Source organism: Crinia signifera, chromosome 7 (genome assembly GCF_055691185.1).
Source record: "Crinia signifera chromosome 7, ASM5569118v1, whole genome shotgun sequence".
Taxonomy (NCBI): domain Eukaryota; kingdom Metazoa; phylum Chordata; class Amphibia; order Anura; family Myobatrachidae; genus Crinia; species Crinia signifera.
Window position 1 is genome coordinate 138,616,161 of NC_139223.1, and position 20,904 is coordinate 138,637,064.

Here is a 20,904-nt window from a genome sequence, read left to right on the forward strand (position 1 = left end):
CATCAACCAAATTTGGCTGATTTGTCATATTTGTAGAAGGTAAGCCAAACTCAGGCTTTATGAAAGAATACACCATCAATCCAGCGCATGTGCGAGACAGGGACTTACTGCAATATTCACACCACATTCTCTAAACTCTCACCAACACCCAAACTGTAAATGTTGAACACATATAACAATATTATCAGCGTCACAACATTTATATAGAAAAAAAAAGATATTTATTGTGTAATAACACGGCCAAGGATTTTATTCAGACTTCCATCAGAGGTGCAGAGGTATTAAGCGTTAATAGAGATACAGTAAACGCGAGGGTGATGGCAGTCCAGGTAGTTTTTTTTCTTATATTTTTGCACTAAAAAGAAAAGGAAGAAGAAAGTGTGATATTAATGCCTGTTAGGTGAAAAACTTAACATCTTTTATGAGATCAGTGTTATGTTGTCTACTTTTAAACCCCCCACCCCATCTGAGTACCCACTTACCCAATAGCCCATTGCTAAATATCCACCCCTAGAATATCATCCCTGTTACCAAGCTTCATTCTCCCCCATTACTGCACAGCTCCTGGGCCCGATCCTCCCCACTGCCTGCTATCCACTGTTGGACTGCATCCTCCTCAATACCAACACTCAGCTCCCTTTCTCCATTACCACATGCACAACCCTTTCTTGAAACACTACCCTCACAACCTGCATACAGCTCCTGGCAGACCACCTCTACCCTAAAATGCGTATTAAGCCCCCAGATCTCATCTTCTCAACTACATACAAACAATTCAAAGATCCCCATCACTCATTTGCAAACTTCCAGTCCACGCATTATACGTTACTATACAATACAGACTCATTCCTCCCATCTGAGTACATGCTTCCCAGCTCTTCCCCCTCTTATTACCTCCATTGCAAGCAGTTAATGAAAGGTTATGGGGATCTGTAAGCTATATCCCCTATATCACTCCTTCATCTCCTGCACACTGCTATTACTAGGGATGACAGTCACAACCAATGTTTCAAAATAATTGGTTTATGGCCGTTGTTGAATACTTTTCTATAGATGTTAACCCTACCCATTACCTCTACAGAACCCACCTCTGCACAAACAATTTCTAATCCCCCCATTTCCTCTATTACCCTCTTAAAGCTCCCGGTTCCATCCTCCACACAACCTGCACAGAGGACATGGGGGATTAAGTAATAGTTCCTGATTTAATAGAACTGACAGGATTTGAGTGAGATTGCTGCTAAATGGAAAGCTGCAATCAGACACAGGGCGAGATCAGACATATAACTGATTGCTGCTTTAAATCTGTCGCCAATCTTGCTAAAATCCCACCAGTTTACAGATATCTGAGCCTATTATATAACCATTATTGTGTCAGATAACTCATTTTACAGTAGTTTTATGAAACCTCAATATCATTATTCATTTAATTTCTGATTATTGTATAAACACAGTACATTTCCTGGTACTATCTTTTTTTGCAACAACAGTAATATATGCATTAAACATAAATACCTGAATGCTTTGGAGCCATTGCAAGGCCTGGCAACAAAATTGATATTTGTGTTTCTAACTTCAAGTCTTGGAAGTCCAGGTGCATCCTGAAATTATATAAACAATATAGGAGAAAGAGCGTTATTTATAAAGGAAAAAAAATGTTTTTATAGTTACTAGGTGCACACACACACATACAGTATATATATATATATATATATATATATATATATATATATATATATATATATAGTCCAAATAGTCTGGCACTCCTCTGATTTGAGTCACGAACAGAACTTCGACGGACCTCTTAGTCCTCTGTATTCCAATAGCAATTAGGGCGGCACATTCCCTGAGGACGGGCAGCAAGCCCGAAACATGTTGGAGCATTGTTATTTGCAATAAATTTGCACTTTCTGCACTAAAAAGTCTTTAAGTGCCGCCTCAATGCTAATGGTATATTAATCATAATATATATATATATATATATATATATATATATATATTGGAGTAAATAGAGAGCGGTAATGATATCCACCACCTAGTTTGAACATGTATAGAGAAATGTACACAACTGATGACAATATAACTTGTGTTTTTATTAAAAATTATTAAAATGTCATGGTCTAACACAAGTTATATTGTCATCACATTTCTCTATACCTGTTCAAACTATTGGTGAAAACCTACAAGGTGTTGGATATCATTAGTGCTCTCTATTTACTCTAATCTACCCTCTTCTTGTCTCCCCCTACCAGGGGACCTTTTGGGGTGCAATTGGGGTCATTCCGATATATATATATACATATACACACACACACACACACATACTATATACTGTATATACAGATGGAGTGCCTCTCAGCCAGCGTCGGGGCTCAAAAGAATGCCCCCGCTGGCGAGATGGCGTTCCATCTGACAGGAACGTGCGAGCATCTCACACGCACGGGTGTCCCAGTTTCGTATGGTGGGGGATGGGAACCCTGCCCATCTCTGCTTCAGGGAGATGGGCAGGGATAAGAGGGGGTGGCGGGGACCGACGGGAAACTCCGTTGGAATGGGACACATGTATCTCATGCGCGCCCGCCCCCTTCCGACGGCTGGTGATTCTATATATAAAGTATGTGTAAAGCGAAGGTGAATTATATAATACCTACCAGAGTAACTTTTGGTGATCTGATCACGGTTTTTGGCTTCTTGCAACTAACTGAAAAAGGAACACACTTTTTGTAACAAACTGAAAAAGGAACACACATCAAGTAATAAGAAAATACAATTTATAGAAAGATGAAAATAATGAAATAATCTGCACATTTTTATTCCGCGAATAAATGACAGTCTCTTAAAACCCCATTAGTGCAGTCACTTATACGATTTTGAGCTTGATGACGGAGAACGTTATACAATCTGAAAATGTGCTAATCTTCTGTATAATTATATGGTGCTAGACATCAGCAGCCACCAGCGCTGATCCTGCCCATATACACCCCTGTAGGAGAGATTAAGGCAATGAAGAGGGAAGTTGTGATAGATGAATGGGGAGAAGGTGGGATGTAAGGTCAGGGCCGGATTAAAGCTGTGTACACACACTGCCATTTTGCCTATTTTGTCCTTACGATTTTGACTATATTGTAAAAATCACACTGTGGAGAGAGAATGAGAGACCCTGCGGCACCTGTATCACAAGTAGATTATAAGCATGGGTGCAGAAAGAATTCCACAAGCTTGCCTAGGGTAGCAGCTACCCTCTGCACTGAGGTCCTGGCATTCAGGACTTAGAACATATGATGGAATATGTGGGCAAAGTCCAAAACAGGTTTTTGCCATATTTTTTATTATTATTACCTTCTGCCCAGTATGAGAAGACACCCGACTTACCTCTCAGGAGAGGAAAAAGTGTCAGTGGGGTTTTATCAGCACCATTGATGATAAATGGGATCCTCCCTTGATAGATTTGATTTGCGGCCTCATTGATGTTGTTCTCTGCCGTTATCTTGTCACTTCCTGTAATGTTACATTTTCTCAGTTACTTGGACTGTATGGACATTTTGTCAGCAATATTTAATTCTCCATTCTCCATATGCATTCCTGTATGACTGCAGCTCATCTCAAAATCTGCATTCTCACATAAACTCATCTACTCTAAGGTGGTTTTTCTGGTTCATTCGCTCAGATCCAAATTCGCACAGGGACCGATGTTTTGCGTATGCGCAGCATTTCTGCGCCTGTGTATACGCTGGGTGCGTGCAAACTCGGCAAGAAGTCTGGTCGCGGAGTGCACACTACGAGCCTTGAGAGTGGGGGAGGAAAGGAGCGTGGGGTGCTGGGCTGGAGCATTAGCATATGTGTACGCCCTGCGTTTCATGGCCGTTCCCATTAAAACACTGGGCGTACATATCCTAATGTGGTAATGACACACAAGCGGGGGGCAGAAAGCTGCCATAACTGAGTGTCAGCTGTCTGCCCCATTCCCTGCATTTCTTCGCTCATATGTATGAGTAGTCTGTGCCACCCTTGCATATGCGGGCGCCTTTGCTATCATTCCATGTTCGGTGACTATCGAAAGATAGGGGAGGTTCCCACGGGCATGCAAATGGGTGTTCATGTAAAACATCAGTTCGCAAGCCTTGTGAGCGAATTCGGCATGCGAATGGGTGGTGTGGGCTAACCATTCGCAAGGCAGGGTTTGGTACATTCGCAAGGATGCGAGCACTCATGCGAGCAAATGACCCAGAATAAGGCCCAAATGTTTTGTCCCATATTAGCTCCACCACATGGAAGAATAAATACACAACAAATGTAATGGGAATGAGAGGACTATGGAGGAAGACTCCAGCTCTCCGGATGGGAAAGGTAATACCTTACATGCAGCACTAGGAAATGCGGGGAATTAAATGAATCACTGAAATGAATTGTTATAGTTAAAGAGTTTATACCTATGGAATCTTATGTCAGCTGAAATGTTTTTTTTTTACTGATTTACTTAATTTTTACAGTGCTACTGCCAGTGGCTTTCCTGTAATGCCAATCTATATACAGTATGCCCATTGTCATTGCTGTAGAGCCCCCTACAAGGGAGTAACTACCATAGGTGCAAGGGGTGCAGTTGCTATGGGGCCCAGAGTTGAAGGGGGCCCATCTTTACTGTCTTAGTAATGTTTTACATACATTTATCACCATCAATTGCTAAATGGAGGCCCTTACAAACTTTTGCAATGGGGCCTATGAGTATCTAGTTACGCCCCTGGCCCCCTATATGGCTGCAGCTAAGAACTCCAGTGAGTTGGAGAGCACAATGGTAAAGTGATGGGGCTTCCTCCTGCATAGTAGGTCCCTTTATCATCCAATGCTGGTAGTCATAGTAAAAGTTCCCATGATCTATAAATGACATCTGGGGCCAGCAGGAAACCCGTCAAAGTTATCACTGCAGTAGACAGAGACTATGGGACCAGGGGCCTGATTCAGAACCATTAGCAGAAGTGTGAAATCTCTGTTCAGCGAAGCTTGCACTTCTGCGTATGTGTGTGTGTGCGCGTGTGCATAGCAGGAGTCTCCGCTGTTATTTTATTTAAGCATACGGCATAACTAATGGCACTATATGTGCGAAGAGTGGCGGGATACATCACAAATGCAATTCTTGCCCCGTCCTGCCCGCAATCTTGGATTTTGATCAACAAATTTTCAATATATATTATTCCTGGTATTGTTTTGGGCTCAGGTTATTGCAATAATGGAATACTGTAAATTACTTGTAGGCATGTATGCAAAATAAATAAATAAAATAATAAGAAAATAATGATGTCATAAAAGTAAAAACAAAACCTTTCCTGAGTGGAAGTGTATATTACATAAACAAAGAGTAAATCCCATCAGCATAAAACTGATGCTCTATAAAGTGCTGCAGATGTCGATGGATATTATCACTATGTGGAATTGATTAACACAAATCACCATATAGACGGCTTCTTATGGTATCCATTGGCATCGGCAACAGTCCATAGGACAGCCATTTACCTATTAGATAACTATTTGTCCAGCAGACTGGTGGCAGTATGCATCTAATGTCCATGTTACTCTACAAATGGCCACATAGTCACCCACCTGTCACATACTGTATATTGCACTAAAGGTAAGTGTGAGACGATTCCTGACTTACCTCTCAGAAGAGGGAACGCTCCTACATTTATAGGTATTCCATTCATTTTCTGCGAGGTCAAATCATATATGTTGGTTTTATATGGGACCCTTCCTTGATATTTAGTTTTTGCGGCCTCGTGGGCAGTCCTCTTTGATGTTATATTGTCACCTCCTGTAATGTTACATATTCTCAGTTTCTTCAAATGAAAGATCATTTTCTTATCAGCATGTAATTCCACATGCTCCAAACCAATTCCTGTATGACTGCAGCTCATCTAACCAACTTCCTTCCCTCATAAACTCATCTATTGTAAAGCCATTGGCACCAAGCTGGGATCTACTTACTATTGTGTAAAGCTGGGATCTACTTACTAATGTGTAAAGCCATTGGCACTAAGCTGGGATCTACTTACTATTGTGTAAAGCTATTGGCACTAAGCTGGGATCTACTTACTATTGTGTAAAGCCATTGGCACTAAGCTGGGATCTACTTACTATTGTGTAAATCTATTGGCACTAAGGCCCTTATTCTGATTGACGCGGACTTTACCGCATACTTTCGGATCGCGTCTTTTCGGCGTCTGCGCATGCGTGGAGAACGCAACGCGCATGTGCCACGCCTTGACTCCGTACCTGTTCGGCCAAATCCCGTACAAAACTGTTCCCCGCAATCAGTCGGGAAATATGGGCGTATTATGGGCGTCATGCGGAATGACACATGGGCATAGTTTCAAAGTGGGCAAAACGGGGCGGAAACATGGGCGGACACGGGGGAGTACACTTATGTTGGGGGGCGTACATTCGGATACCACTCCGAATGTACGCGATCAAAAAGGGAAGAAATGTGCGGTGTCCACAAGTGTACTATTGCTTTGCGGACACCACTCGTTCATGCGGTAGGCGAACGTACGCCTAATGACTACAAGCATTAACACCTGAACCCAATAGAATCGACTCCTTTACTCATTACTCACTAATAGGACGCTTGTCAGTGCTTTAATTGAAACCATTGCTGCTTCAAGGAAACCGTACTAATCCCCCACATATGCTGTACTTGTCACACACTTTAAAACTGCTAACAATGGACATGACTGAATATTAATACTAGCAATACACATGTGTATTCGACATGTACTCATGAAACCACACATTTTTGGTAAAGTAAACAAATTTATTTCTATACATGTCACAGTCAATGCCACTGTGATGCAATGACCAAAAAATAACAAATCCCAAACAAAAACAACATGGCAGGAATGTACAAAAATAAATAAGAATACAAAACAAATATAATTGCACACAGATGGACTACAGCACCTCCTATGTGCCACTGCACATGCAGCCAGTGGGAAATGAGGAGGCTGCTGGCCCTTCGACAGCAGGCCAACCTGCACCTGACCATTCTACAGCAGGGCAACCTACACCTGGCCCTTCTGCAGCAGGCCAACCTGCAGCTGGCTCATATGCACCATCAGCAGAATCATTTGGAACACAACCGGGGACTTCACAAGATAGTACCATGGCCATCACTTCAAGTACAGCTGACAGTAATGGCAGGCAAAAGAGGGCAACAGGGGCACCAAAAAGGACATATGAAGCAAGGGCTCATCTGGTTACCCTCAGCACGTGATTGGACAGAAGAAGCTGACACACACAGCACAATGGAAGATTTGGGACCACATAACGGTGGAGATTAATGCAGCCACAAGTTCATTTGCGACCACGTTTGGCCTTGGGAGGCTCCTTGGCCTGTGCAGCAGCTCTTCTGGCACGGGCAGATGCTGGGGCAGGTGGAGCAGATGATGTTGAGGGGTTGGCTGGTCTACCCCTCCTGCCAGCAGGGAGTGTTGCCGGTGGTAATGCACCAGAAACGGATGACATTAGGACCCTGTTGCTGGTAACCAGCTCCACCATAAGCTCATTATGGTGGAGGAGGAGATCATTTTGGCGGGTGGCTTGCTCGGCCAGCACCTGAGCACTTGCAGCCATGGCCTGATGTGACTCAGCCATGGCCTGCATGCTCGCAGCGATGGCCTGCTGGGTGCTGACCAAGCTCGCCAGGATCTCCTCGGTCCTATGCATCCGTTCTGATGCCAACTCTCCCTGCTGGTTGATGTCCCCAAGCATGTTGGCCAAGGCGGCCAAATCGGCTTGGGCCGATGGCTGCTGCTGCACAGGCCTACCCCTGGGGCCAGGTGGCACGGACTCCTCCACCTCCTGAGCAGAGTCGGCACCAAGCGGTGGGTTGTCTGTGGAAAAAGATAAACAAAATTAGGACACATTCTAAGATAATTACTTGCACAAGTTTATGGCATGACCAATATTTACCTTCAATAAAAGACGCAAACACTTCAGCTGGGGCCTCGCTATCCATCGTGCTCACCCCCCTGATCTCCTCAACTGATATACAGCTCTCGGCCATCAACTCCAGGGGGGTGAGCTCTAGCCCTGATGGCATGGGCCCGGCCCCAGATGTCTGGCTGTGTTCCCACCGCTTGGTCATCTTCCTCTTCAGGTTGGTTTTGAAGTCCTGCCACCTGCAATGTAAGTTGACATATTAATACATGTCACTCCAGATGTTAGCTGTTGCAGCCATTGCTCTGTGCTACATATTACGACATGTGATTAATGTCCAATAGATAATATTACATGCAACTATGATATCAACCGTTACAATACACATTCACAATCACCCTACTCTAACTCTCAACGAAATAACATGTCAATAATGTCTGTGTATCGTAACAACCTCACGGGCCATTTGCAAAATCCATCTAAGCATGAATTCAATCATTACTTGCCTATTACTGGCCACATGTATCACAAAACAACTTGCCTCTTCTTCACATGGTCCGTCTCACGAACTTGTGGCGCAACTTCATTAATCTCTGCCGTTATCTGTTCCCAAATCTTCCATCTGCGTGTGTGTGTCAGCTTCTCCGATGGACACTCAATCCAATCACGTGCTCGGGGAACCAGGATGGCAAGCTCCTGTGCTTCATATGCCTTATTTCTTGTAGTTGGTTCCTCTGTTGCCCTCGCTGTCCCCTTGCCACGTCCATGGCCACGCCCCCTGGCACGTGTCGCTGCACTTGAAGTGCTGGCCATGGTACTACCTTGTGAAGTCCCCGGTTGTGTTCCAAACGATTCTGCTGATGGTGCATATGAGCCAGCTGCAGGTTGGCCTGCTGCAGAAGGGCCAGGTGTAGGTTGCCCTGCTGTAGAATGGTCAGGTGCAGGTTGCCCTGCTGTAGAAGGGCCAGCAGCCTCCTCATTACCCACTGGCCGCATGTGCAGTGGCACATAGGTGGTGCTGGAGTCCATCTGGTCAAATAGTTGCTGCAGGTCTGGGTCCACCTCTGGTTGTGATCCAGACATGTTAGCAACAACATTGTCACCTTCTAATACACCTTTATATACTGTTTGTGTATCCTGTTTGGCGGACATCAGCGGCAGCTGCGTTCCGTGCGTGTGTGTACGTCGCTGTTTTTTCGCGCCGCATACGGTGGCGGAAATTCCATTGTGTAAAACCTGGCGAAACTTCGACATGAAATACTGGTCACCAATTCTAACATTGCATAGAATCTTCTGATACACCTGTGACTATTGCACAATACACATGCTATTTGCTAGCATGACATGACATTTGGTTCATGACTACTGTGGTATTGTTGAGTTTGATTGCAAGCTAAAAGTAGCCCAATCCCTTAGAAAATCCAGGCCACAAATCATGCAATACTCATCACTACTGTTATAGACCACACATGTGAGAGGCCTATAAATAGTGAGTTGCTGCTACAATCATTTGTCAGCAGATCTGGACTTGTCAGGGTCTAAGGTAAGCTCTTCCATGGTACAGCTATGCGTTGCTAAGCTATAGCACGCGTTGCTTGGCGGAGCGAGGCGTCATTGGATTTGCTAAGTGCATACACACTGTGTTTTATATATATCAGATTTGTTCATTGCCATACATCAGCACTACTGTTTTGAAGGCATGCGAATTTGTCACCATTTGTGTTGGCGCAGAGACGCTGTTCATGTCAAGATGAACAATAAAGTTATTAACACAAATAACTGTGATAAACCAATGACACCACCTGATTGGTTGATAGATGCCATTGTTAACATGGCGGAGACAAGAAGGGCAGACCCCTTTTCACATGCGGAGCTGAGGGTTCTGGTCTCCGTCATGGAGACAAGGCTGGGCCGTGCGGGGCCCTTTATCAGTAACCGCCATAAGCGGAGGGCCTATGCTGCGGCAGGGCGCCGTATTTACGCCCGCACTCGGGTGCGGAGGTCCCTCGGGCAGCTCGAGAGGCGGTGGTCGGACCTCCGCAGGCGCCAGCCCCAGCTGTTGCAGCAAATCAGGGGCGAAATTGCTGATTGTGAGTATTTTAGCTATGAAATTTCGCACTTACAACATAGCATATATAAACAATAACAGGTGTCTCATGATAAGTGGGTGTCCATGGGTTTAAAAGTCCATAAACTGTTATGTGTGCTTCTTCCTGGTTAACATGCAGTCATGTGGCTTTTATATGTAATGACATAGCATTGAGGATTCTGATGCATACAATGTGCCAGATCTAATATGTGTTACACATTGATAAATGCCAGGGTTGTAATGTTTGAACAAATTACTAACAATCACATAATAATTTAAATGTCACATTTTTAAATCCATTAACAGTAAGGAGCTACTTGCCTGCATCGTTTGCCATCATTATCACCCTTCCATGTATGTCTTGTTATGGATTAATACATGTGCCCCAATGACCCGACATTGACCATGATTTTTTTTTCTACCACACAGCACGAGCCCGAGCCCAACAGGCCCGTGAAGAGGCCGAGGCAGCCCTGGACCAGGAGGAGGCCCAAGACCCTGAGGAGGAGGTGGCGGCAAGGGTGGAGGAGGAGGAAGTGGAGGAGGAGGAAATGTTGGAGGAGATGGTGGAGGAGGTGGTGGAGGAGGAGGAGGTGCCTGAGGAGGTGGTGGTGGAGGAGGTGGAAGTGGAGTTGGTGGCAGAGGAGGAGGTGTTGGTGGCGGAGGAGGAGGTGGAGGAGGAGGTGGTGGTGGTGGAGGAGGAGGTGGAGGAGGAGGAGGTGGAGGAGGAGGAGGAGGTGGAGGAGGAGGTGCTTGTGGCGGAGGAGGTTGACGTGGTCATAGTGGCAGAGGAGCTGGCGGAGGAGGGGGCTGAGGAGGCCACGGTTGCCCCAGAGGATTCAGATTCCGAGGGGGAGGAGGCGTGCCAAGCCCCGGAGTCCCAGCAGATCGGTATGTTTACATAATGCATCATTCATGAAGTAGTTGTACTGGTATTTGTTATGTAGCACTGGTGATTAAAAATTTTGTTCCAATACTATTCATATAGACCCCAAAGTGGGTAGCTACAGATACAGGTACGGGTTAGATGGGGTGTCCAAGGCATCCCTTTCATCCAGGACACCTCTCAATTACACAGGTTTGTGGGATGGGTTGGAGCTCCATTTTGACTGCCACATAACCGTTGTAGTTAAACAGGATCCTGGAGTAAAGGGATGAGTGGATCATTTGTGGATTAAATTCACCTGCTGCAATCGTAGATTATGACCCATCAAATAGTGGAATCTATATTGTTGGTGAATGTTATTTATAAACTCTAGGATGTATGCTATAAATGGAGTATGGCCCGGCCTACCTTGGAATGGAGTCAGAAGTTGCCAGTGTCCCAGGAGCCTCCTCTACCTAAACACCCCCTGTAGTTCAGATTGTTTTTTTGCCCTCACAGAATTGTAGGTTGGTTTAGACAGAATTATGATTTTGAGGATGTGTACTGTGCATTCCTGACATTTGCATAACTCCCATGCCACGAACCATCACTGAACTTAGACTGAGCAGATTGTGACAAGTTCTTATTGACGGAGGCCATGACATGCTTGTCATTGGTTAGTCATGGGTGGGTTGTGACTGAGAAGAAACACTATGACTGTTATGTCTTCTGCAGAGTAAAGGGTAGAGGCAAAAAAAGACAGTATGTAGTAAATAAGTTTGCATGTATGTATATATGTATGTGTCATATCTATTTATCTATGTGTGTCTCTATCTCTCTACATAGATAGATATATATATATATATATATATATATACACACACATGTCACCTAGCATTTGTGCAATTTATGTCGCAGTATGTGAAATGTATGCATGAATAACATGACTAATTTTTGCCCCTTTGACATGCCCACAGATGACACCACACCGGCAGATGAGGGGGTGCGTGGGGCCCTCCTGCGGGCGGAGCACCACTTGAGGCTCCTGCTAGCCGACCTGCAGGACCTCAGAGATCTGCTGATTTAATTTATTATTTGATATTTTTTTATTTATATGTTCATTGTGTTTTCTAATAAATTGTTTATGCAAGTTCACAGTTGTTGGTTTTCTTTGCACATTAAACAGTATATGTGTAGATTGTTTATAATCTTTTACACAGGGTGTAATACAAACCATTGCACTTAAATTGCTGTAAGGGTTAATGTGTGCAATGCATGTGTTAGGCATGCTTGTAAGGATATATTGGCATTTAATTGATTCCAATTCCAAATAAGCAGTTTTTTATGAGGATAGGTAATTGAATAAGTGGGTCATGTGATGTCTTGCAGAAGATACTTAATAGTGGGTTGTTTGGCGTAAATACTCCGCTTACGTGCGGTAGCACCGCTTGGCTCCCGTTCGGATGCGGTATTCCCGAGCATACTCTGTAATACTCTGTAATACCGTGCAGAATCGGAGTGTTTCCCCCGCACACGCATGGTTTGTATGTCGTCCGTAAACACGCCCTGTTCTTAAAGAGTGAGTCCGTCCGAATGCGGAGGACACGTGGGCGTTTCTACGGACGATGGCCGCACGCGGCAAAACACCGTGGCGTACGGACCGCTCCGTAAGAATGCGGGAATATCCGCACCGATCAGAATAAGGGCCTAAGCCTGGATCTACTTACTATTGTGTAAAGCCATTGGCGCCAAGCTGGGATCTACTTACTATTGTGTAAATCTATTGGTACCAAGCTGGGATCTACTTACTATTGTGCTATTGGCACCAAGCTGAGATCTACTTACTATGGTGTAAAGCTATTGGCACTAAGCTGGGATCTACTTACTATTGTGTAAATCTATTGGCACCAAGCTGGGATCTACTTACTATTGTGTAAAGCTATTGGCACCAAGCTGGGATCTACTCACTATTGTGTAAAGCTATTGGCACCAAGCTGGGATCTACTTACTATTATGTAAAGCTATTGGCATTAAGCTGGGATCTACTTATTATTGTGTAAAGCTAGTGGCACTAAGCTGGGATCTACTTACTATTGTGTAAAGCTATTGGCACCAAGCTGGGATCTACTTACTATTGTGTAAAGCTATTGGCACTAAGCTGGGATCTACTTACTATTCTAGCACTGGCACACTTTAGCCCGACCGCATGGAAGAATAATAACACAACATGGGCCTGATTCAGACTCGCTCACTATGCAGTGTACAGTCACTGCCAAGCGAGCGGACCCTGACGAATGCCCGCCGCCCGAATCCACTTGGTAACATGCGAGGGGATGTGTATACGAACACATCACCTGGCATGCAGCCGCTGGGCTGAAAAATCATTCGATACTCGCTCATCATCAAATGATTTTTCTGCCATTCGCAGATAAAAGCCAATCTGAACGGACTTTTATCTTGCCCTCATCATCTGTGGCATTTAAGAGTTGGAGCGGGTGGGGCAAACCATGTCTTGTAGGCATCACAGATTAAAGGTTTACATCATTGGACACAGACTTCCTGGGCCTGGATATCAGTAGCCGATGGTCATGCTGGGTAAACTTCAGCTTACACAGGCTGACAGGTGCATAAAATCATTGTAAATCAAGACAAAATGGTCATAAGATCTTTCGGTACTTATATAATATCTGGGCTCCCGTTTTTCTTATAAGACCGCGTCCCCTTGCGGGGCTCGCTGCGCTCGCCACGCTTCGGGCACGGTGGCTCGCTGCGCTCGCCACACTATATAAAATCAACTCCATGCAAAGTTGGATAGTAGGGGTACAAAAAATGGGGTGCATTTAACATGGGAGCCCAGATAATACATAAGTACCGATCTTTCTAATTGCACAAAAGAGTGTTCTGTCTCCTATAGACCCTTCCTGCTACATTTACATTATAATTACACAGCTGGCTGTGGCTGTGTATGGATGGCCATCGACCATCGATGATTCTAAATCATCAATGGTTTATGGCCAATGTAGCATACTTTTGCCATCGATGGGGAAAACAAGATGGTTTCCCTCCATCGATGGCACAGCAAAACCGATGTTTGGATTTTGTTTTTCTTTCAAAGTGCTGGGACACTGAGCATAGCACCGCCCCTGACACCCGTGAATCCCCACCCCCACATTCTCATTGGCCCACTGGCCAGTCAAGGAAAATGGATGACAATCGATAGGTAAAACTTGATGGTCATCCATCTAATAGTTTAGCACTATCGATGGCTGATTGCAGTATTGCCATTAATGGCATTCATCGATGGGGACTGCACAAACATGGATTATACAATATCCCTACACAGTATATCCTATAGTATGAAGTATATCCTATATGTTATGACTGTTATATAAACAATGTATGCACTATATAAATTAGCTGTTTAATCTGCAAACAATGTGCATATATCCTTTATGAACTGACTGTTCAACTGCACACAATAAACACATGTACTATATTATCATTCACTGACTCCTCACTGTCTAAATGGTTCTACTTTTTCCATCTCAGTCCTGATCCTTGCCCTTCTTTCACTGTCTTTTCCCCCCCTACCCCACCCCACACAAAACAACCACATACACTGTTGTAAAAAACAGCAGACTTACCATTAATGGGTGGCAAGCGGACAGTAATTCTTTTATAGGTGGCGCTTGAGATGTTTTTGCAGCCACTCCTTTCTTCCTCCGACACATAGGAAATGTTGGGGCACTTCCCCTTTATAAAAAAATAATAATACTAAGTCTTGATGCAAGAGTAGAAATAGGATTTCACTGTGACATAACAGCAGTATATATATCCCAGAATCCAAAATGTATAATGCATTGTCTTGGATCATATACTGTAGTAGAAAATTCCACATACCATCTGGACTGTAAGCTCCTTGGAGCAGGGCCCTCTTCCCTCCTGTTCTCACAGCACTCTTCTTGCATTTTAATTACAGCTCTCTTACTCACCTACAATCTATACCTGCATCTCTTTTCACTCACCTCCCTATATCTCAGCTGTATTGTGTACTAAGAATTGTACTGTTAATTGTGCTCTGTTTTTGTTCTTCTGTTGCTGTTATGTCTAGTTATGTCTTGTTCTGTGTACCCTGTACTGTTCTACTGGCTGCCTAGGATCTGTGCTGCTAGCCAAATATGTACCCTGTGTCACCCCCGTAGTATCCAATATCTGTACTGTTTTACTTGTCTATCTATCTGGCTGGTGCAATCACCATGTGGTGCTGCTCAATGGCTGCCTGGGTGCTGTACAGCTCAGTAAATATATGTTCCCCATGTCCATGTCCCTCATTAGAATGCATCTAGTGCATATCTGTATGTGTGATGTATAGCTGTACTGCTATTGTTGCTCGTTCATTATTTTTAATGTCAGTAAAGTGCCTTGAGTCTTGTTGGAGAAAGTGTGCTATATAAATAAAACTTACTTACTTATTTACATAGGAAGTAGGGAAACAACACAATAATAGTATGGAGGAGAACATGCCACACCCATAACATGATGAGACCACACCTCTTTTTAGCACAGCACTGCTACAAAGGGGAACAGAATTCACAATATGGTGTAGACAAGTCCCTCTACAACGTGGCCAGGACTCCTTGACAGCCCTTGATATATGTAAACTAGTACAGATTCCAGGGAGTGAATTGAGGAACCCATCTATGCCGCCTGTAATACATTATATTTCCAGCTTCTATGTGACAGTAATGTTGCCAAAGGGGGCATAGTAGGGATGGCCATCGATGATTTGAAATCATCGATGGTTCATGGCCGATGTGGAATACTTTTGCCATCGATGGGGGAGAACCAGATGCTTTCCCTCCATCGATGGAATAGCAAAACGATGCTTCGATGTTTGTTTTCAAAGTGCCGGGGCACCGGAGCATAGCTCCGCCCCCGACACCCACGAAGCCCCGCCCCCTGTGTTTTGATTGGCCCACAGGCCAATCAATCAAATACAATGGATGACCATCAATATGTAAAAATATATAGATGATCATTCATTGCATAGTTAAGCACTTTCGATGGTCAGTTGCAAAATTGCCATCGATGGCAACCATCGATGGCAATGGCAACAATGGCCATCCCTAGGGCATAGCCACATAATATTAGAGATGTAAATAGGTTGATGGAGACTGGTTCTACATGGGATTGCTGGGCTCTCCTCACCTATGGGATTTATAGCAGCTGCCCCTCCAATAGTGATCACTTCACTTAGGGTGAGAATGAGCTGTAAGATCTAATAGTCACCACTGCAACTGAAAGGTGCTTTTATAACTAAATAGTGAAAATGACAAGGTTTATTTAACACATCCAGATGTAATAAGCTTAAAAAGTGATAAAATAGAGAGCGATAAAGCACCAGCCAATCAGCTCCCATCTGCCATGTTAGATGCTGTGCGTGAGACATGACAGTTGGGGCTGACTGGCTGGTGTTCATCGCTCTCAGTAAGTAAGATGTAGGATACATGTCTCCTGTTGAACAAAGATTTAACATTATGCAAACGTCTTACTATATACTAACATGTCCATCTAGTAACAGCCTATGTAAAGATGCTGAGAGATAGTTGTGAGGTGTGGATATGGTGTATAAGATAGTATTTTCCTGTATTGGAAAAGTGTATACTTTTTCTTTGGGAGAATCATTTTCTATTAAGGAAACAAATCTGTCTGTAGGAACAAGTACAGTACAGTATCCATACATGGCGCATACCTTTATATACTGATATGGATCTAACAGTATATATATGCACACAGTATATGGATCTATATGAATGAAGGATATTTAATGTGTATACTCACATCCATGTCTAGGCGCCTTCGATGTAGCAGAAGGCTGGACATCTTTTGTTATAAAAATGTCTCAAATAAATCCAAAAATCTGATAATAAATCAGCAATGCTCAAGTAATAGCAGTAGCTTGTCAGACAAACTCCACTCTGCTGTGATCGCGATGGCTCCCACAGAAGAGTGATGACTGTGATCTCACTGGTGATGTCATCAACTGCCAAGCACAGCAGTTAGCAGTCACATGATCTCTATACAACAGGTGCATAGACCATGTGACCTTTTCTATGTAATGCCTTGTACATTTAAGGCACATTATAATAAATGTACATTATACTATGCACTCCCGTCCATCATTCCATTTACAACGTCCATTGAGACTTATAAATATTAAGCATATATTATAAATATTAAGCATGTTCTGGTTTAGCGTTTTCTTTACTGATACATTTGGTATTATTTGAAGCATAATTAAAGGAAGGTAGTTACATATGTGTAAGGTGATACTTATATCAATAACAGGGGCGGATTGGGATGAAAAACCAGCTCGGGAAATTTATGGAAGCAGCCCTGGGGGCGGGGTCTGCTGAGGTGGTGGAGTCTGTCAAGAGGGGGCGGATCCCTACTAATAGAATCTGATTCAGAGTTGCATGCAGTTGCAGCCTTCCTTGTTTTTTTTATGCAGTTGCATATGCGACTTTATGCTAATGCTGCTACCATTGTCTGCATTATTGAAACTTTCACCAGCCCTATCCTAGGTGCAGATGATCCAACTCAATATAGCCTCCAATGCGAGCAAATCAGCTTCTCTGTATGCAACCACAGTACTTGTTTCCTAGCACAGCGCCCATCGCATACCGTATTTAGTGGTGTGTGATGCGATCTTCCCGTTAAATGAACAGTAGTGCATGTACAATGCAATATCACATAGCATTGCATGCCAGCAAATGACATGCAATGCGATTTTTAATTGTACAAGTACCCTGATGGGTGCTTACAATGTTAAATGCACCCCCATTGTCAACGCCACCCCCACTATCAACGCAAACCCGAAGCGTGGCGAGCGCAGCAAGCCCACGAGGGGCGGCGGTACGCGTCCTCCGACCTTTTCATACCCCCACTATCCACGTCAGCGTGGAGTTCATTTTAGATAGTGTGGCGAGCGCGAGGGGATGCGGAATACGAGCCTGAAGCGTGGCGAGCAGATGCGGCATACATGTAAAGTAATTTGTGTCTGCTCGCCACACATCGGGCTCGCTGAGCTCGCCACACTATCTAAGATAAACTCCACGCCGACGTGGATAGTGGGGGTATTAAAAGGCCGAAGGACGCGTACCGCCGCTCCTCACGGGCTTGCTGCACTTGCCACGCTTCGGGTTGGCGTTGATAGTGGGGGTGGCGTTGACAATGGGGGTGCATTTAACATTGTAAGCATCCATCATGCTATACTGCATGCGATAGCATCAGATGCATTTCTATAAAAATCGGGGGCCGTGCTAGGAAACAAGTACCGCAACCACTAACAGCAACTCGCCCATATCACTCCGATAACGCACCCATACTGTGAATAGTTGACCACCTGTAACCCGAATGAAAGCAGAACACATTTATAATTGACTTGTTGGCGCTTGCACATCAGCACCTCTGTATGAACACCATAACAAAATCTGCCCCATAACAGGTAACAAACATACTGACCCCCAATAGGGGGGAGGACCACCAAAGAAAATAAATACATATGCCCCCACACAAAAAACACATTGGCCCCCAAAGAAAAAACTAATATTGGCCCAAACAGAAAACAATACACATTGGTGGCCCCAACAGGAGAAAAAAACACTGACACCAGACAAAAAAAACAAACATTAAACGCTAGCCCTCACAGGAATAACATAAAAACACATTGGGCTCCACAACAGCAAAAAAAATCATTGAGAGGTGCCAAAAATAGAAAACAGCAATCACATTTTACAATATCTATCTACATAAAATCACAACGGCTCACCCATACAGTATATAATCTACAAATTGCGGCACTCCGGTCTGATTAAAGTGTGCAAATGAAGACTCAAATCCTGGTGCATCAAAACCATGATTTGGTTCAATCAGACCAGAGACAAGACCAATTGGAGACTTCAATCAGACCGGAGTGCCGCAGTTCGTGTATTTTATATATATATTTTACTTCCTAAAATAAATAGATGGTTTTTCTAATTACTTCAAACATCTAGACACTGCCGACTGGATGGCACCTCATGGTTAGCATTACTGCCTCACAGCGCTGAGGTCATGGGTTCCATTCCACCATGGCTCTAACTGTGCAGAGTTTGTATATTTTCCCTGTACTTGCATGGGTTTCCTCCGGGTACTCCGGTTTCCTCCCACAATCCAAAAATATACTGGTAGGCTATTTGGCTCCTAACAAAATTAACCCTAGAATATCTGTGTGGTAGGGAATATAGATTGTAAGCTCCACTAGGGCAGGGACTGGGAACGTTAAAATATTCTCTGTAAAAGCGATGCGGAATATGTATGCGCTATAAAAAAAAACAGCTAATAAATAAATAAATTCCTGCACCACTGGGCCCAGCAGCACATTCCTGCAGGAGACGAGGTGTGGGCGGACCATATGGGGCAGGCAGCTTCAGTGCTTCCAGCTGTACTTTGTATTAAAGGCGAGTAGTGTGTCCGGCACCACCATTACATTACATACCGCATGCTGCTCCTCCGCTCATTAAGGGAGCGCCTCTTTCATACTTAGGGCAAGATGTACTAAAGGGAAAATGCGGTAAAACCCCCGTTTTACCGCATTTTCCTATGTACTATTACCCGGCCGCACCGTTATCGCAGGGCAGGGTATCGCCACCTTTGGGTGGCGATACCCTATAGAAGCCTATGGGCTTCTTTTCGCCGCCCGCCGCAACCCCGCCGCCTCGCCGACCCCCCCTTTCTCCCCTCCCTTGGGCTTACCTTCTTGCAGGTCCTCCTGGACCCCGGAAGGTAAGCCCTTCCTCCCCCTTTCAACGCAGCCGGACGTCCTTCCGGCTGCAGTGCGGAGGAGGAGGTGCCGGGGACAGCCTGCTTAGCTGTCCCCGGCGTGTAGGCAGCAGAAGCCGGCTGGGAGGTGACGGAGACCCCCCGCAGACCAGAGTACAGGTATCGCGGGGGGGGGGGGGGGGGGGCTCCGTTACCGCACTGCGATGCCTGCCGCATATGTTAGTACATATGCGCTGGCATCGCGGCGGGGGGGGGGGGGGGGGGCGAAGGGCGGTGATGTATTTTAATACATCTCGCCCTTGGGGTGAAGGCATATATATATATATATATATATATATATGCTCATTACGGAACCTCCCCATACATATATAGTGTATTAGAGCAAAGCTTTTCCCTGGTCATATGTTTGGCTCTAAAAAAAAATTGTATACCAATATATGTGTGTGTGTGTGTGTGTGTAAGACACGAACAGGCTCTCCTTAGTGCAGTAACACTTTTTCAAAAACTTTTATTCCATTAAAAAGACACCAATAAAGCTGTAAGCTTTGCAGCTTACCGAGTCAACCAGAATGAGGGCCAATATGCAGAACACTGTAATGCCCATTACACATTATACTACAACGTTTCTTCATTTTGGCCCTTCTGAATGAAATTGGTCAAAATATCTTTCAGTCTGCAAGCGAAGAACGGCGAATGATGATGCGCATACCCGCCAGTTGTTCGTCAAAATTGTTCATCAACTGTGCATGCAGCTCAATTTGTATATTACACCCAGTAATGCCTATTACACATAATGCCAACAGTAGTGCCCCTTACACAATGCCTGGAGTAGTGCCCATTGCAGTATGCCCCATTACTGCAAACTGTGTAATCTAGTCGAGTCCATCCTGGAGCCCAGCATCTGGCATCCCGCCACCACCACTGCTGCTGCTACTGAAGATGGGGAGGAGAGCACAAAAGCACTGCCAAACAAAAAGTGGCAGGTGTGTGGCATTACTAACGGGGGCAAATGTGTGCCATACAGCTGAAATAATTGCCCACCCCTGGTCTAGCCAATCAGAAAGAAGCCTCTCTGACTGGTTATTTGCAGATAATCCCATAGTTACACAATTCTGATGTGCCCAATGTATTACTAATATGGAAGTTCTATTGGAGATGGGATGTTGACCATAGCAACCAATCAGATTATATTTATTATCTC

General features: G+C 44.4%; 1 protein-coding gene across 1 annotated transcript; it reads right to left on the reverse strand.

Annotated features, from left to right (window-relative positions):
• Positions 1 to 241: 241 nt before the first annotated feature.
• On the reverse strand, positions 242 to 16,852 carry LOC146019556 (uncharacterized). Its single transcript, XM_083152060.1, has 7 exons — positions 16,722 to 16,852; positions 14,525 to 14,633; positions 5,651 to 5,803; positions 3,373 to 3,498; positions 2,652 to 2,701; positions 1,516 to 1,601; positions 242 to 355 (listed from the first exon to the last, which is right to left on the reverse strand). Exons 1-7 carry the CDS (start codon positions 16,761 to 16,763, stop codon positions 343 to 345), a joined length of 579 nt encoding a protein of 192 aa, XP_083008186.1. The 5' UTR covers positions 16,764 to 16,852; the 3' UTR covers positions 242 to 342.
• Positions 16,853 to 20,904: the final 4,052 nt, after the last annotated feature.